At 39.5% G+C, this 14,250-nt stretch overlaps 5 protein-coding genes across 6 annotated transcripts; 1 reads left to right on the forward strand and 4 right to left on the reverse strand.

Annotated features, from left to right (window-relative positions):
* Positions 1–347: 347 nt before the first annotated feature.
* On the reverse strand, positions 348–2,651 carry LOC124202901 (D-beta-hydroxybutyrate dehydrogenase, mitochondrial-like). The gene is made up of 4 exons (XM_046599406.1): positions 2,114–2,651; positions 1,402–1,740; positions 950–1,339; positions 348–886 (listed from the first exon to the last, which is right to left on the reverse strand). Exons 1-4 carry the CDS (start codon positions 2,294–2,296, stop codon positions 623–625), a joined length of 1,176 nt encoding a protein of 391 aa, XP_046455362.1. The 5' UTR covers positions 2,297–2,651; the 3' UTR covers positions 348–622.
* Positions 2,597–13,459, forward strand: LOC124202898 (histone deacetylase 6-like). Of its 2 annotated transcripts, XM_046599404.1 has the most exons (18): positions 2,597–3,241; positions 3,398–3,497; positions 3,733–3,937; positions 9,974–10,112; positions 10,242–10,425; positions 10,508–10,605; positions 10,711–10,884; positions 10,958–11,150; positions 11,225–11,284; positions 11,356–11,445; positions 11,501–11,610; positions 11,677–11,927; positions 11,990–12,096; positions 12,155–12,205; positions 12,263–12,378; positions 12,446–12,611; positions 12,681–12,792; positions 12,864–13,459. In XM_046599404.1, the coding sequence occupies exons 4-18, from the start codon at positions 10,009–10,011 to the stop codon at positions 13,217–13,219; spliced, it is 2,172 nt and encodes a 723-aa protein (XP_046455360.1). In that variant the 5' UTR covers positions 2,597–3,241; positions 3,398–3,497; positions 3,733–3,937; positions 9,974–10,008; the 3' UTR covers positions 13,220–13,459. The 2 variants fall into 2 exon arrangements, with proteins under 2 accessions (XP_046455360.1, XP_046455359.1); XM_046599403.1 differs by lacking the exons at positions 2,597–3,241; positions 3,398–3,497; positions 3,733–3,937 and adding an exon at positions 9,770–9,877.
* Positions 4,631–6,138, reverse strand: LOC124202905 (D-beta-hydroxybutyrate dehydrogenase, mitochondrial-like). The gene is made up of 4 exons (XM_046599411.1): positions 5,874–6,138; positions 5,476–5,808; positions 5,022–5,408; positions 4,631–4,948 (listed from the first exon to the last, which is right to left on the reverse strand). The coding sequence occupies exons 1-4, from the start codon at positions 6,078–6,080 to the stop codon at positions 4,760–4,762; spliced, it is 1,116 nt and encodes a 371-aa protein (XP_046455367.1). The 5' UTR covers positions 6,081–6,138; the 3' UTR covers positions 4,631–4,759.
* LOC124202903 (D-beta-hydroxybutyrate dehydrogenase, mitochondrial-like) lies at positions 6,394–7,739 on the reverse strand. The gene is made up of 4 exons (XM_046599408.1): positions 7,543–7,739; positions 7,127–7,462; positions 6,672–7,058; positions 6,394–6,590 (listed from the first exon to the last, which is right to left on the reverse strand). The coding sequence occupies exons 1-4, from the start codon at positions 7,696–7,698 to the stop codon at positions 6,399–6,401; spliced, it is 1,071 nt and encodes a 356-aa protein (XP_046455364.1). The 5' UTR covers positions 7,699–7,739; the 3' UTR covers positions 6,394–6,398.
* LOC124202902 (D-beta-hydroxybutyrate dehydrogenase, mitochondrial-like) lies at positions 7,847–9,268 on the reverse strand. The gene is made up of 4 exons (XM_046599407.1): positions 9,079–9,268; positions 8,683–9,015; positions 8,221–8,607; positions 7,847–8,146 (listed from the first exon to the last, which is right to left on the reverse strand). The coding sequence occupies exons 1-4, from the start codon at positions 9,247–9,249 to the stop codon at positions 7,958–7,960; spliced, it is 1,080 nt and encodes a 359-aa protein (XP_046455363.1). The 5' UTR covers positions 9,250–9,268; the 3' UTR covers positions 7,847–7,957.
* Positions 13,460–14,250: the final 791 nt, after the last annotated feature.

Genomic DNA, 14,250 nt, shown 5'->3' on the forward strand with positions numbered 1-14,250 from the left:
CCGTATATCGTCAGTAACCGGTTAATGAAGTAGGGCAGAGTTACTGGAAAAAAGCGCATGTCGGAAAATGTTGCTCGGTCGTGTATACGTTGAACAATCTCAGTCTCAGTTCTATCGCTTGATGTACAAATTTCAATGCTAATATCCTATACGTACCTACGCGGAAGACTCGAGTAGATTGATATAACCTACTAATATTCGTGAATACATCTGTGCGGGGTCACACTTCGCACATGTCGTCCCCAAAACAAAACCAGAAGATTATTCGCAATTATATTAGCTTCTGGCTTTTATAGGAGAACAGGTTACGTATAAATTATTTTGGGCAGGGTTGGCTTTCAACAAGATTTCCAAGTGAATTAATTTAATATTCTGAATTTGTCTTTACACAACAGAAGTAGTATAGTTGCTGCTGAGTAGTACTGACAGAGAGAAAGTGGAAGAAAGAATTCGGTTGTATATAAGTGATATGCATTAAGGCTATATGCTTCTGGCCATATCATTGGGGATTCTTGCGGATAAGTATAGTCGTTAGCGCCACAAGAAAGCGCGTTAAAACAAATGGCGATATTATACTCGAGGGCAAAATGAAATTGTGCTGTCCATTCTTATTTATTAAACGTTACATACAAATCATTGCACCTAACCAAAGTAAAGTGGCGGAAAAAGGAATCAAAACGGCATATTTGAAATATTGCATACTATCGAATAGAACGGGATTATCTATAATGGCCAACAACAGACGATCGCTAATCCAGAGTGGCAAAAACTGCATTCCATAAGCCATTATTTTATCTGACATGTTGGCTACGAAATATCGGTTCTTTGGATAGAGTCGGGAAACTGCGTTCACCATGGCATCAACAACAGTATGGGGTTCTCCGGTCTGTCATATGTTCAATAAACAAATAATTAATCATATTCATGCATGTAATTGTTAAACACTTACCGAAATTTCTGCCAGCTTCCGATTGATGGAAATTACTTGTTGGAAACATTCCTCTCCGTAATCGTTTTTGATTTTCTCGTCCAATTGATCCCACAAGCGACGTGATTGGCAAGTATCTTCACCAGCGTTGCTTTTATTAATATTCGTGGCCGCCATGAAGTTACCCGGTTCAATCACGACGACTTGGACGTTGAAACGTTTCATTTCCAGTCGAAGAATGGCCGAATAAGATTCAATGGCGCCTTTTGTAATAGTATAACAACCAGAAAACGGAGATGTCATGCGGTCCATGATTGAGGAAACATTCACGATCCTTCCTTGGCTCCTACGGACTAGTGGCAGGAAAGCGTTGGTCACGCGGATAACGCCAAACAAATTAACCGACATTTCCTGATCAAATCAAATCAAATTAAAAATCTAGAAATAATTCTTCCATCTATTTTTAATTTTACCTTCTCGAGAACATGCGTTGGAATCCATTCGAAACAACCTGGACTGCCGTATTGTCCAGCATTATTAACGACACCCCAGAGTCCATTCTCCGGAAGATGTTTCTCCACATAGTCGAGAGCTTTGTCCACCTCTTCCTGTTTGGTGACGTTCATTTGAATGACATGAAGCCGTTGTCCCGTTTCATCGCCAGTTCTGTTTAGTTCGATGGCTCCATTGCTCTTCTCGTCCAAACAACCCGCAAAGACGGTGAACCCTATTGCATTTAATTTCTTCGCCAGCTCGTTTCCAAATCCCGAATCACACCCGGTGATCAAAACAGCACGTCCAGTAGATACAATCTGAAATTAATACAATCAGTCCGTTAAATTGCTTATAAGGAAATGGAGAAAATAAAAAGAAACTTGAGATTTGCTCATTGCTATACTATACGTAGTTGCCAGATGCATATAGCGAATTCGCAAGAATGTGTCGTCATAATTTAGAAAATGTACGACAATAACACAGCAAAAACGCTGCTTGCTTTCACGAAACTGGTTGGCATTAGATCAGGAACAGATTCTTTATAGTACAGTCAACTCAAAATCTGCTTCTTATTTTTTCATTGATTTAAATAAAACCGCTATCTTGTGTCACACATTTTCAATGGTAAATGAGTGGAAATTAGTAGAACAATTATGTCACAATAATTGGGTCAATATTTCAAGTGCTTACCGAGAGAATTCCAAAGTAGACTGAAATCAAGAAAGCGAATCCGGCGATGGACAAGAGAAAAGAGCACAGTGGGAACTTGGCTATTGCATAAGCTAGATTAAAACATATAAACGACAGCAACAATGGCCAGTTTTGATCCAGAATCGTTTCCAGGATGAATTCTTCCACTTTTTTAGCGATCATTTTTTGGTAGCACTTCAGTGGGGAAGTCCCCCTCGTTCACTAGCGAAATTTCACTTGAATATGTTTTTGCATGATGCTTACTTATTCGAAGTTGCACGCGTAGTGGGAGTAAAAGCAACACAGTCTGAGAGTCTGGACCTTAGGCATGTGGGCTCACTCACCGCAGGGTATTTCGTCGGTAACCGTGTCAAAAGAAATAGGAGAGAGTTTTTTAAAAAGAGAAAATAGCGATAAATTTGGTTAGAAAACGCGTCCGTTATGTAAGAATTAGTCAAACCGAGAAAATTTTGCGCAAGTGCTATACGCACTGCGTTGGCTCAATTAGGATGATGTTATTTTAGTCACGATCGTAAGATTTCTAAAATTCACCCAACTACCTCAATGTTCATGTTGGCCCCATTTCCCATTTTTGTAGTGCTTAATTGACTTGTTGCCTTGAGTTTGCGAAAAAATTTGCGGTGCCGTTGGCTTTAGGTAGTTATAGCATTTATTCCTCTTGATGACTTCCAAGTGGGTGTTGGAGGGTCTTATTGTGACGGTTTCGATCTAAAAGTGATTATCTGCGAGGTTTCGTGCAAATTTTACTATAATCTTGGTTGTGGAAGTGCTCAGTGAAACTTGATGTTGATGAGAGCTTTTATTGTTTTTGCGCAATTTGGATTTCGATTTAGGGGGGAGGTTCGATTTTTAAAATTTCTATCGATATTTTACAGCTAATTAGAAAATTAGTGTCGTCTGCTAACTCTGCTATGTTTCGTTTACAAGTTTGAAAAAGAGACAAAGTTTAAGATTGCAAAGAAAACTGAACGAAAACTTCTTTGGAAACGTACGTGGCTGCACGAAAAAGCAGAACAAATAAAATTACGAAAATGTGGTCGTCGTGTCAACTCTAGTCGCGTCTATTTCTAGAATCGCTTAATACGCACTCCATGCTGTCTATAGCAGGTAAAAAACTAAAAATACGAACAGAATGATTATGGGAGCTTAAATAGAATAGTTGAACCTGTTTATGTGTGAAATGTGAGTTCCTGGTTATTTTTTATCATGTTCTGTCGATGCATTGCAGTTTGTTTGCACTATGTAACTTTTTTCTTTGTTCAGATTTCAGGCCAGAGCCAGCCATGATTATCACAAGTTCTGCCAGTTTTGCTTGTGTTGGTATTGTCCTGTCATCACCAACAATCTCAGTTTCATCTCTTAGGTAATGATTGATGATTAGCCATTTTTCGTAACTTTTATTAACCTGTGACCTGATAGATGTATCAGTGTTACATGACTCGCTTAAATGTGCATGGACAATTGGACACCTTAAATTCTCCCATTTATTAACAATTAGGGCTTATCAACTGTCTTCATTCTTACTTTCCTTTACTTGTTGTTTCTGTAAATATTCTTCTTAAACCATGTCGTAAACCAATTTTTTACTTTTTATTTAGATAAACAGCACCCCTCTTGATTGGAGAACCTACCGATGTCAGTCGAGTTAAGGAGCTGTTCTCCCCCTTTCTTTAAATCCCCACTTTGTCCTCGTGTACACCCATCACGAGTCTGAAGTCATTTTTTCCTATCCTGCCTGGTGGATTAAATTTTTCAGCGGATGAAGCACTTGTGGATGCCTGGCCGCATTTCCCAGGCTTGAAGGTAGGAAAATTTGTCTACATTCTTGCTTTTTGACTATTTGGTGGCGTTGGTCGTTACGGAGTACGATCGAGTTCAATCGAGTAAGTAGTATGTACGATTATTCCTGAGCTATGCGATTGACTGTGAACTCTCTTGCCGTTAATTCGTTAAATAACTCATTTGTAAAACTACTGCACAGATCAGGCTTGTTTTGTACTACCTCACAACTTTGTCTGTGGTTCACTCATCAAATTCAAAGATATTTTATCTGTTAACACTTGAAGCCAAAGAGGGACCTGCTGCCACACTGGCACCGCCTCGTTTCTGCTTGTCCAAAATGTCCCTTATCGCTTGTTGACTTTTGCGCGTTCTGGATTTTATCAGTGGCTTTGTATCACTTTCGAAATAGATACCGATTGTACCAGGGGATGTAGCTCAGATGGTAGAGCGCTCGCTTAGCATGCGAGAAGTACGGGGATCGATACCCTGCATCTCCAAAATGTTTTTATTTTTGCGAAACATTATTTTAAGAACCCATGGGATATTATGCGAAATGGCAGAAATTTAAACTGAAATTCAGAAATTTATTTGCAATGCGTTAGTCACACTCCGCAGCATGGTAATTCAATTTTTTACTGCCTAATTTACTCGACATTTGATTTTTTCGTTTCAACTTAAATTAACATTAAATGAGAACAAGTAGCAGAGTAAATAGTATCACATTTTTATTTGAGCCTATGCTGTAAGATATTTTTTTTTTCTTTCTAGCCAGATTTCATCATAAACATTAAAACGGGAAATTACCAAACGGTAAAACGGATCGAAACATAAACGAGTCGGGATTTAGCGGTACAGGTTAATTAACTGTGACTGGAATGAGAGTCTCAAACGGTCAGTCAAAGTGGTGGGCAAAAACTGAATGGAATAGGTCATAAATTTGTCCAAGAGAGTAGCTTCCAAATAGCGGTTCTTCGGATGTTCTCGGTAAAGGGCGTCCGTCATGGCAGTTATTACCGAGCCGCTGTCCCTCTCCTATAACAATATCGTAAATTCAAAATAGAAGAAACATTTTCATTTTTTGATCAAGTTACGAGGATATTCTTACCGAAAACTTCATAAGTATTTCACCAATCCGAAGCTGTCTATCGAAATTCGTTTTTCCGTAGTCCTTTTTAACCGACTCGTCCAGTCGATCCCACGTTTCATTGGCCATGGCATTCAAGCCTTCTTTTCCGGAGATGACATTGGTGGCGGCCAAGAAATTTCCAGGCTCAATCATACTGACTTTAACTTTAAACGGGATCATCTCGAAACGAAGAATGTCCGAGAATGCTTCCAGTGCAAATTTGGTGATACTGTAAGCACCCAGGAACGGATCGGCAACCCGGCCCAGAACGGAGGAGACGTTCACTATGCGCCCTTGGCTCTTGCGGATGAGTGGCAAGAATGCTTTTGTCACACGGATTGTGCCAAACAAGTTGACGGAGGCGACCTGTGGGTTAACAGAAAAATTTAGACGAAGAGAGTCATAGTTAAATTTTGGGGAACTAAATAGGTACCGCTTTGTAATCTTCTATGGGAAGCCATTCTAAAAATCCAACTATGTAGCGACCCGCATTGTTGACCACACCCCACAGGCCCAACTTGGGCAAATGCCTTTCCACGTATGCGCGAGCTCGATCGACATCTTCTTGGTTAGTGACGTCCATTTCGATTACGTGCAGTCGTCCAGTCTCATTACCAATGCTTTGCAGACCCAGAGCTCCGTAGCTCTTCTCGTTCAAACAACAGGCAAAGACGGTGAAGTCCATGGAGTGCAATTTTTCGGCCAGTTGATGGCCGAAGCCCGAGTCACATCCGGTGATGAGAACAGCTCGACCTTTAGGTTTGATCTACAACCATCGTTTTTAAAAATTAAAAAGTTAAGCGGTCAATAAAAAGACGATGAGAAACTTACGGAAATGGAATTGTAGTAGCCGTAAAACATTTGGGCGAATCCAGTCAAGACCAAAGCAAGACACCAGAGTGGGAAAACGTAAGAAATTAAATAAGCGAGATTGAAACAAATGATTGCTGGCAGAAATTGCCATTTTAGAACTTTCAAATATCCCATTTTGTTTGCTGCGATCGGGTGTGCAAGAGGTGTGCCAAGCACGTCTTCCATTGCAAAATGCCAACTGCCAACGAAATTTTACAGTTAACTAGCTATTTTATACACATATTCTGCATGCGTTTCAAAAACGATTTAAAAAAAAAAAGCTCCCTCTTTATCATCCAACGTTTTTTCCCCTTTAAAATTACGATTGCAAGACGATTCTTTCGTAGTTTCAACGAATTTAAGAACGTCGGAAATACCAGTTTATAAGCGCTCTCCAAGAATATTGTGTTACTCTTACCCTGCTCAACAAAGACCAGCAGTTATATATGGTTATATAATTATTGTATCCAATTAGTTCATTGAGTAGTGTACACGCAGACAAAATTAATCATACATGTACTTGAGTAATTGAGTGTGGAAAAAGAGTCTCAGATGATTAGAAAGAAAGGTAGGCAAGAACTGAATGCAACTGGCCATTGTTCTATCGAACAGATTAGCTTCGAAATAGCGGTACTTGGGAAACAATCGGCAAAGGGCATCGGACATGGCGTTGATAACACAACCGATATCTCTGTCCTGAATAGAAAATTTTAGATCAAACAACATTAGTCTTGGACAATTGGGAACAAATGAATAAATAAAGAGATATAGGCCTACCGCCAAATTCAAAAAGGATTCCCAAAGACGGGTCTGTCTTAATAAACTCTCCTCCCCGTAATCTTGTTTAACGGAATCGGGCAACTGATTCCACATTTGGCGGGTCCTGGCATTTGAACTATCTTTGCCTGCGACTATGTTCACTGCTGACATGAAGTTACCCGGTTCAATTAAACTGACTTTCACTTTGAGCGGATTGATCTCCAAGCGGAGAATGTCCGAGAAAGCCTTCATCGCAAATTTGCTGATGCAGTAGGCACCTAAAAATGGGTCTGCAACTCGACCCAAGATTGATGAGACGTTAACTATTCTTCCGCGGCTCCTGCAGATTAACGGCAAGAAAGCTTTCGTCACACGGATGACACCGCATACATTAACCGATGAGAGCTTGATAAAGAAAAATGGAATGAGAAATTTACCATAACTGTGATGTCGACACCAATAGCAATATATACCGACTCGTAGGTTTCCAAGGGGAGCCATTCCAAAAAGCCCAATCTGTAGCAACTGGCATTGTTAACGATACCCCAAAGTCCCTTCTTCGGGAGGCGATCCTCCACAATTTTGCGAGCTCTATCCACATCTTTCTGGCTGGTGACGTCCATTTGAATAACATGCATACGCCTAGTGCGAATGCCAATCTTTCGTAAACCTACGGCGACATCGCTCGTCTCACTTGTCAAGCAGCAGGCAAACACAGTGAACTTCATGGCATGCAATCTCTCAGCTAATAAATGTCCAAAGCCGGAATCACAGCCGGTGATTAGGACAGCTCGATCTTTAGGCGAGATCTATTAAATTCAAAAGATTGCAAAGACAAATCTCTGATGAATATGAACTCACAGGAACAAGTTATCTATTTTATTTTTACGGAGACAGTTTGGTAGAAGAATAGGACCACTTGGGTTAATCCAACGCCGCCGATGAAAACGCACAAGATTGGAAATCTATCTGCTATTGAAAATGCTACATTTAAACAAATTATAGCTGGTCCAAACTGCCATTTTAAAAATCTAATAAGTAGCATGTTCTTCACTTGAATTTTGTCTTAATACTCGAGAGGTGGTACCGTCTATACCCACGAAGAACGAACCTACAATGAACCAATTCCACCGAATTCTCCTCTATATATACACTGCACATTACGAATAGGCTAGACAATTTTATTGCACTGGTGTTAGCGGACTGTTTAAGCGCAATACTTTTAATCAAATCAAACAGAAAAAAAGATAATCAAAAACTTGTTATGGGATATTAAATTGCTATGTGTAATGACAAAGCGAAGATTAATGATTGATAGTGAGTAGCTGTGCGTGAAAGATTAGTCGCAGACGGTCAACAAACGAAGTGGGCAAATATTGAATCATCACGGTCAGAAGTTTGTCGAGCATCGAGGTTTCCAAGTAGCGGTTTTTGGGATGTTCTCTGTAAAGTGCTTCTGTCATAGCGTTAATAACGAAACTGCCATCTCTTTTCTGATTAGCGGAGCATAAAAAGAAGGCGTAATTAGAATAGGTAAGATTTTTGTAAAATTTTAAAAATCATCTACCGATAAATCGAGGAGAATTTCACCGATCCGAACTTGTCTCTCTAAACTGTCTCTCTCATAGTCTTTCTGAAGCGACTCGTCCAATTTGTCCCACATGTGACGTGCCATCAGAACCAAATCGTCTTTGCAGGAATTGCTGTTGGCCGATGAGAAGTAATTACCTGGTTCAATCGTGCTTACCTGAACTTTAAAGGGTTTCATTTCGAGACGAAGGACATCCGAGAAAGCCTCAAGCCCGTGCTTGGTGATGCAATAGGCACCCATGAACGGTGCCGCAACACGACCCAAAATGGATGACACATTGATTATTCTTCCTTGGTTCTGGCGGACTAGCGGCAAAAAGGCTTTCGTCACGCGTATTGCGCCAAACAAATTGACCGATGCGAGCTGTCAAAATATTAATCAAAATTAAGAATAGCAACAAATTATTAGGTGATAAATAAAATTAGAAATCAAGCCTACCGTTTCGTATGTTTCAACAGGGAGCCATTCCAAGAATCCCACATCGTATCGATCAGCATTGTTAACGATACCCCAGAGACCCATTATTGGAAGGTTGTTTTCCACATATTCACGAGCTTCGTCGACATCTTTTTGAACATTCACGTCCATGTGAACGACGTGCATTCGTCCGGTCCTTTTACCGTTGCTTTTCAAACTTAAAGATCCTTTACTTGTTTCATCCAAGCAACAAGCAAAGACGTAGAAATTCATGGCGTGTAATTTCTCTGCCAACTGATGTCCGAAGCCGGAATCACATCCGGTGATTACAACAGCTCGTTCTTTCGGTTCGATCTGCGGCCAAATTCAATATTTACTTGAGACGAGGTAATTTATAATCAAAAAAATTTTGCTTACCGAAAGAGAGTTGTAGTAGATGCGGGTCAATTGGGAAAGTCCGGCCCCGACCATGAGAATGCAACAAACCGTTGATAAATCGGCCACTAAATATGCCAGATTGAACCAGATTATTGCTGGGAAAAGATCCCAGTTCACAATTTGGAAGAGTCTTGTTTGATGGTTCTCCATGATTTACGGTCGTGAAGTGAATGGCAGATAAAAAAAAAGAATAATAGATGAACCAAAATTTCAGACCACGTCGACTTTTTTTATGCTGTTACATAAATAGCAGTGTTGCGTAAAATGTTCAACGTTGCATTGGAATAATGTAATAAAATTCAAGCACAAATTTTTTTCATAGGATTCCAAAAATTGTACGTCTAAACGACGTATAGAGCTAAAAATAAACAACGAATATTTTTAGCTGTGTGCTAGGGAATAAGCAACCAATGGGATTCATTTTTTGATAAAAGAGGCGTATTTTTTAAAATTCGTTTGAAATCTGAATTTAAAGAAAAAGTTGGTCTCTTAAGAATAAATTGTCGTCCTAGTTCTATAACATGTGGAGCGAAAGAAACTAAAAACAGGGCGACAACTTACACTACGTAAAACGGTAAAAGTGGGGAATTGCGATTCAAATTTGCCGCTTGTGTGTTGTGTTTATGGATATCCGTAGTTTAGGTTTAGGCCTACATTTCTCACATTCCTTTTCCGCATTTTACCACCCCGATGTAAACAAAAAACAGGTGGAGAATAAGAGCAGACGTAAATTGACAGACTGTGAGATTCAATTGCAGTCTTCGGTTGAACTTTTGAAGTAACTATTTAACTAATATCAGACATTTATAATCATTTTATTAGTTTACTGTTTAAATTTACTGTACTAAGTTTTAACATCATTCTATTAAAATAGGGTTTCACATAGTGCCTGTTGAAAATTGATGTAAAATGACGACAGGAGTTGTTTACGACCAGCGCATGGCTGACCACAAGTGCTTGTGGGATTTAAAATACAACGAAAAACCCGAAAGATTTATTAATGTACTGAAACGGTAATACTGAAATGATGTAAAACAAGATGATGATGCTTGATTTTTTTATTTTCTGACGTTGCTTTACATTTCATCAACTGACATTAATAACATTCACTTTCTCTTATCTATTTGCGCTTACAAACAAAGATGTGAGGAGCTAAAACTTCTGCAAAGATGCCTTCCTCTCAAACCAAGAGAAGCTACGGAGGAAGAATTACTGAAGCTGCACACACCTGATATGATAAGCATCTTAAAGGACACAGAAAACATTTCTGATGAAGAAGCCTTAGAAAAACTAAGTTCCAAGTATGATTTTCTGTACATTCATCCGGTAAGGTTTATTCTTTTGAAATGTTTCCCCCGCTAAATTCATATATTTATCCATGTTTGTTTTTTTTTAATTCATTGTTTAGAGCACCTATCAGTTATCATTGTTGGCTGCTGGATCAACAGTTGAGCTGGTATCTAACATACTAGATGGGAAAATAAGAAATGGAATGGCAATTATTAGGTAGGCCTATGTATAAAATGTTTGAAGAAGTCTTGCCTAATTGTAGATATTTTGACAGCAGATTAATTGCCTAATTAATAAAATTCTAATAATTACCAAATATAGACCACCTGGTCACCACGCAATGAAAAGTGAGTACTGTGGATACTGTTTTTACAACAACGTCGCAATTGCTGCCCAACATGCCCTTGATAATCGTGGCCTAAAAAGGATACTAATAGTGGATTGGGACATTCATCATGGACAAGCTACTCAGCAAATGTTTTATGGTGATCCAAGGTAACTGCTACAATCATGTTGGTTTCAAATTTTGTGTGTGATGTCTTATGTGTCGCACCTTCTTTGTGCACAGGGTCTTGTATTTTTCGATTCACGGATTTCAAAACGGAGCATTTTGGCCTCATTTGCGAGAATCTGATTACCACTACATCGGCCGTGGTGCTGGCTTAGGCTATAACATCAATGTGCCAATGAACGAGGTTAAAATGGGCAACAGTGATTATATGGCGATATTTCATCAACTCCTCTTACCCATCGCTTATGAGGTGTGGAATTTTTAATCGCGTTATTCCGTGATAGGCTAAATTCTGGGTGCAATCTTTATTATTTACCTTCACAGTTTAATCCTGAACTAATTATAGTAAGCGCTGGTTACGACGCTGCTCTTGGATGCCCAGAGGTACTGTCGAAATCAAACTATTTCATTTTGTGTACATAATTCCATGCTGTATTATTTCTTACTTGATACAGGGTGAAATGGAAATAACACCGGCGTGCTATAGCCATTTTACGAATTCACTTATGGGTCTGGCAAATGGTCGACTAGCTGTAGTTCTTGAAGTAAGTATCAATGTAACGGACGCAATCAAACATATCTCAATAAAATTACTTTTAGGGAGGATACTGCTTGAAATCTTTGTCTGAAGGTGCTGCTCTAACATTGCGGACCTTGCTCGGTGACCCTTGTCCACCTCTCTTAAGCAATCTGGACACTCCCACTAAAAGGTTCGTTATAGAAAGTGCTGATTCTCTCCTATTGGCTTTATTTTACCAACATTAACATTTTTAAAGTGCCCAAAACACGATTTTGAGTGTCATGTACGTCCTGCGCCGTTACTGGAAATGCCTTCAACATCTTGAAGTGTTTAGTGTTCAAGAAATAAAGGATGCAACGAAAATTCGTGAGAACCAATTCTGGCCGCAAATAGAATTTTTGGGCAGTGACGAAAAACCAGAAACATATCCAACCCGTGATATTTGTCCTGTGCAGGATCCGAAAGTTGCTGCAGAGCTTGATGCTCAGCTGGATGTTTTGATTGCTGGTTAACAATTTATTCATATTTGGTTTTGAACGTAACTAATCACTTCATTTTTTAAAAATCAGGTACATGTTTGGACGTCCAACAGTATCGTGTTGGCTTCGTTGCAAACTCGACAGAATGTATAGAGTCACTATCCGAAATCATTCAGCGCTGCCACATGCTCCCAACAGTTAGTACTGTTCTTTTAATCATACGATGAACTCTTAAAAATTTGAAATATTGGATAGGACCGAACTGAGACTGGGGCAGGAAGAACAACCTCGGCAATTCTTTTGAATGTACGATCGGATTGACGCTCATTTCAGAATTTCCCTTTTTAAATTTTTTGTATTCAGTTGATAGATAGTCTCGTTGATGGAACATGTCGAAGTGGTATCGCGATTGGCGACAACTCCTGTCATATTGTGGTCGATTCTTTGAAGTATGCCATCGACGACCGAAGCCTTCAAAAGTAAGTTTCCTTTCAAAAGAATGTTTGACTAGGAATTCGACGACTAATCATCATCTGTTTCATGCAGTGTGATGTTTATCGACATGAGAACTCATCCTGATCGCGAGATACAAAAGTTTTTCCAAGAAGATGTTCGTATTTTATACGCGTCGTTGTTTGCCTTTCTTGACTCATGTGGGTCGGAATCCGTTGGGGCTAAAACAACAAAATTAGCTGTCAACGTTGGCTTGCAGGTTTCAATCTTTAAAAAATGTAAAAGGTCAAAACAAAAAAAATGTTCTATCGCATCTTTAAAACTTTAGCAAAGTTGTGGCGATGGGGATGTTTTATCTGCTTTATTCCGTATCCTGTTGCCTGTGGCCTATCAGTTTGGACCCCAGTTAATTGTCGTGGCTGCTGATCATTCGCCATCAGGTACCGAAAATATTTTACAATTTTTTTTTTGAATTCGTAACTTTCCAACTCATTTGTTAAAAATCACTTAGGAGGTGTTTCATCCGAATGTTTCGGTCAAGTCATTCACCTCTTAACATCGTTATGTGGAGGTCGGTTAGCTGTTATTTTTAAACACAACAAGGATCCCAGTTCTTCATTAAGTGGACTCAAAATTTGCGTCAAAGCTCTGTTGGGAGATCCCATCTCCATGTTGACTCCGGAAGGAACCAACCAACAACTAAATGTCGTATCAATGTCCGCAATTCATAACGTAATCCGAGAGCAAAATGCTTTTTGGAATGCTTTAAAATTTGAAGTGCAAGTACCAGATATTAATGTTCTCATTCCACCGTACATGAATGATGGGAAGGTTTTGAGATACAACCCCGAGCTTCTCCAACATTAATTCCATTTACTCTCCAACTTTAAAAAATCCGATTTTCCCTCTAGCACCGATTTGTGTCAGTTAACCCCTGAGGATCGTGAACCGTTACGTTCACTCGGTAACCCAAGTTCTATTGAGGCTCGCACAATGAAGTACGAGCGTGTTGCAAGGTCGAATACTATATGTAGTGCCACTCCAAACAACTTTCCTTTTGACTAGTTTCAATAAATTTTCTCATCTAAACAGCTTAAATTTATTCTATCTCAACTGAGTCACAAATTTCATTTCAATATCAATGTCAATGACGCAAAGTTCACTTTCTTTGTACAGTCGCCAGTCGAAATCATGCAACTAAACCTGACTAAACCTCCCCCCTCTTTACTAAACGCCAATGTTTAAACAGTCCTGAGATATTTGTATCTAATAGGCTATCTGATTATTCATTTCTCGTGAGTCGTGATAAGCTTCGGAAACAGAGTTTTCGTAAAGAAATCCATCCGTTCCGTACAGTCAAACGTGGTAATCGTGATCTTTCGGCTGTCGGTAGGTGGCTAATAAAATAGATTGTGCTCCAGCCACCAGGTGACGCGAGTGTCTTAGTGAGGACGAACCGACGAAATTTGCCATTTGTTTCCGAAACGCTGACTGAAAGTTTGTTATTCGTTATGGAATTGCGGTGTAGATCTACATTTTCAGCCATGAAATGGTAATGCTAGATTTGTTGGAATTTCACTTGGCCAATCAATGTGACGACGTGGGTCGAAACTGCTGTCCATTTTGCCGACATGTCGGCCATTGTTAGCTGTACCCATACGGACGTCTCATCTCGTGCTGAAACACTTCAGACTTTCAGAGCTAGTAAAGGAATTTTGTTGATCAATTTACCTGCAATAATGGAATAGTTTTTATTAGTTGATGTTCAGGTTGAGATCCCTTTGCTCAACTGTTGCAGAAATTGAGAACATGACAAAGTCTGAGCTTCATGGCTGTTGTATCATCAACGTGGTTTTGTTGCAGCCAGCTGATGAGAAAGGTGTGATCGAGTCAAGTTG

The sequence above is a fragment of the Daphnia pulex genome, chromosome 9 (genome assembly GCF_021134715.1).
Source record: "Daphnia pulex isolate KAP4 chromosome 9, ASM2113471v1".
Taxonomy (NCBI): domain Eukaryota; kingdom Metazoa; phylum Arthropoda; class Branchiopoda; order Diplostraca; family Daphniidae; genus Daphnia; species Daphnia pulex.

Coding starts and splice junctions, on each gene's coding strand:
- LOC124202898 (XM_046599404.1), top strand. CDS start 10,009: ATGACGACAGGAGTTGTTTACGACCAGCGCATGGCTGACCACAAGTGC. Junction 11,285..11,355: donor CTGCTCTTGGATGCCCAGAG/GTACTGTCGAAA, acceptor TACTTGATACAG/GGTGAAATGGAAATAACACC. Junction 12,206..12,262: donor CCTCGGCAATTCTTTTGAAT/GTACGATCGGAT, acceptor TTTTGTATTCAG/TTGATAGATAGTCTCGTTGA.
- LOC124202905 (XM_046599411.1), bottom strand. CDS start 6,080: ATGGAAGACGTGCTTGGCACACCTCTTGCACACCCGATCGCAGCAAAC. Junction 5,809..5,873: donor GCTACTACAATTCCATTTCC/GTAAGTTTCTCA, acceptor CGATGGTTGTAG/ATCAAACCTAAAGGTCGAGC. Junction 5,409..5,475: donor CCATAGAAGATTACAAAGCG/GTACCTATTTAG, acceptor GTTAACCCACAG/GTCGCCTCCGTCAACTTGTT.
- LOC124202903 (XM_046599408.1), bottom strand. CDS start 7,698: ATGCTACTTATTAGATTTTTAAAATGGCAGTTTGGACCAGCTATAATT. Junction 7,463..7,542: donor TCTTCTACCAAACTGTCTCC/GTAAAAATAAAA, acceptor TGAATTTAATAG/ATCTCGCCTAAAGATCGAGC. Junction 6,591..6,671: donor AATCCTTTTTGAATTTGGCG/GTAGGCCTATAT, acceptor TTTTCTATTCAG/GACAGAGATATCGGTTGTGT.
- LOC124202901 (XM_046599406.1), bottom strand. CDS start 2,296: ATGATCGCTAAAAAAGTGGAAGAATTCATCCTGGAAACGATTCTGGAT. Junction 1,741..2,113: donor TCTACTTTGGAATTCTCTCG/GTAAGCACTTGA, acceptor TATTAATTTCAG/ATTGTATCTACTGGACGTGC. Junction 1,340..1,401: donor CAACGCATGTTCTCGAGAAG/GTAAAATTAAAA, acceptor TGATTTGATCAG/GAAATGTCGGTTAATTTGTT.
- LOC124202902 (XM_046599407.1), bottom strand. CDS start 9,249: ATGGAGAACCATCAAACAAGACTCTTCCAAATTGTGAACTGGGATCTT. Junction 9,016..9,078: donor TCTACTACAACTCTCTTTCG/GTAAGCAAAATT, acceptor ATTTGGCCGCAG/ATCGAACCGAAAGAACGAGC. Junction 8,608..8,682: donor CTGTTGAAACATACGAAACG/GTAGGCTTGATT, acceptor ATATTTTGACAG/CTCGCATCGGTCAATTTGTT.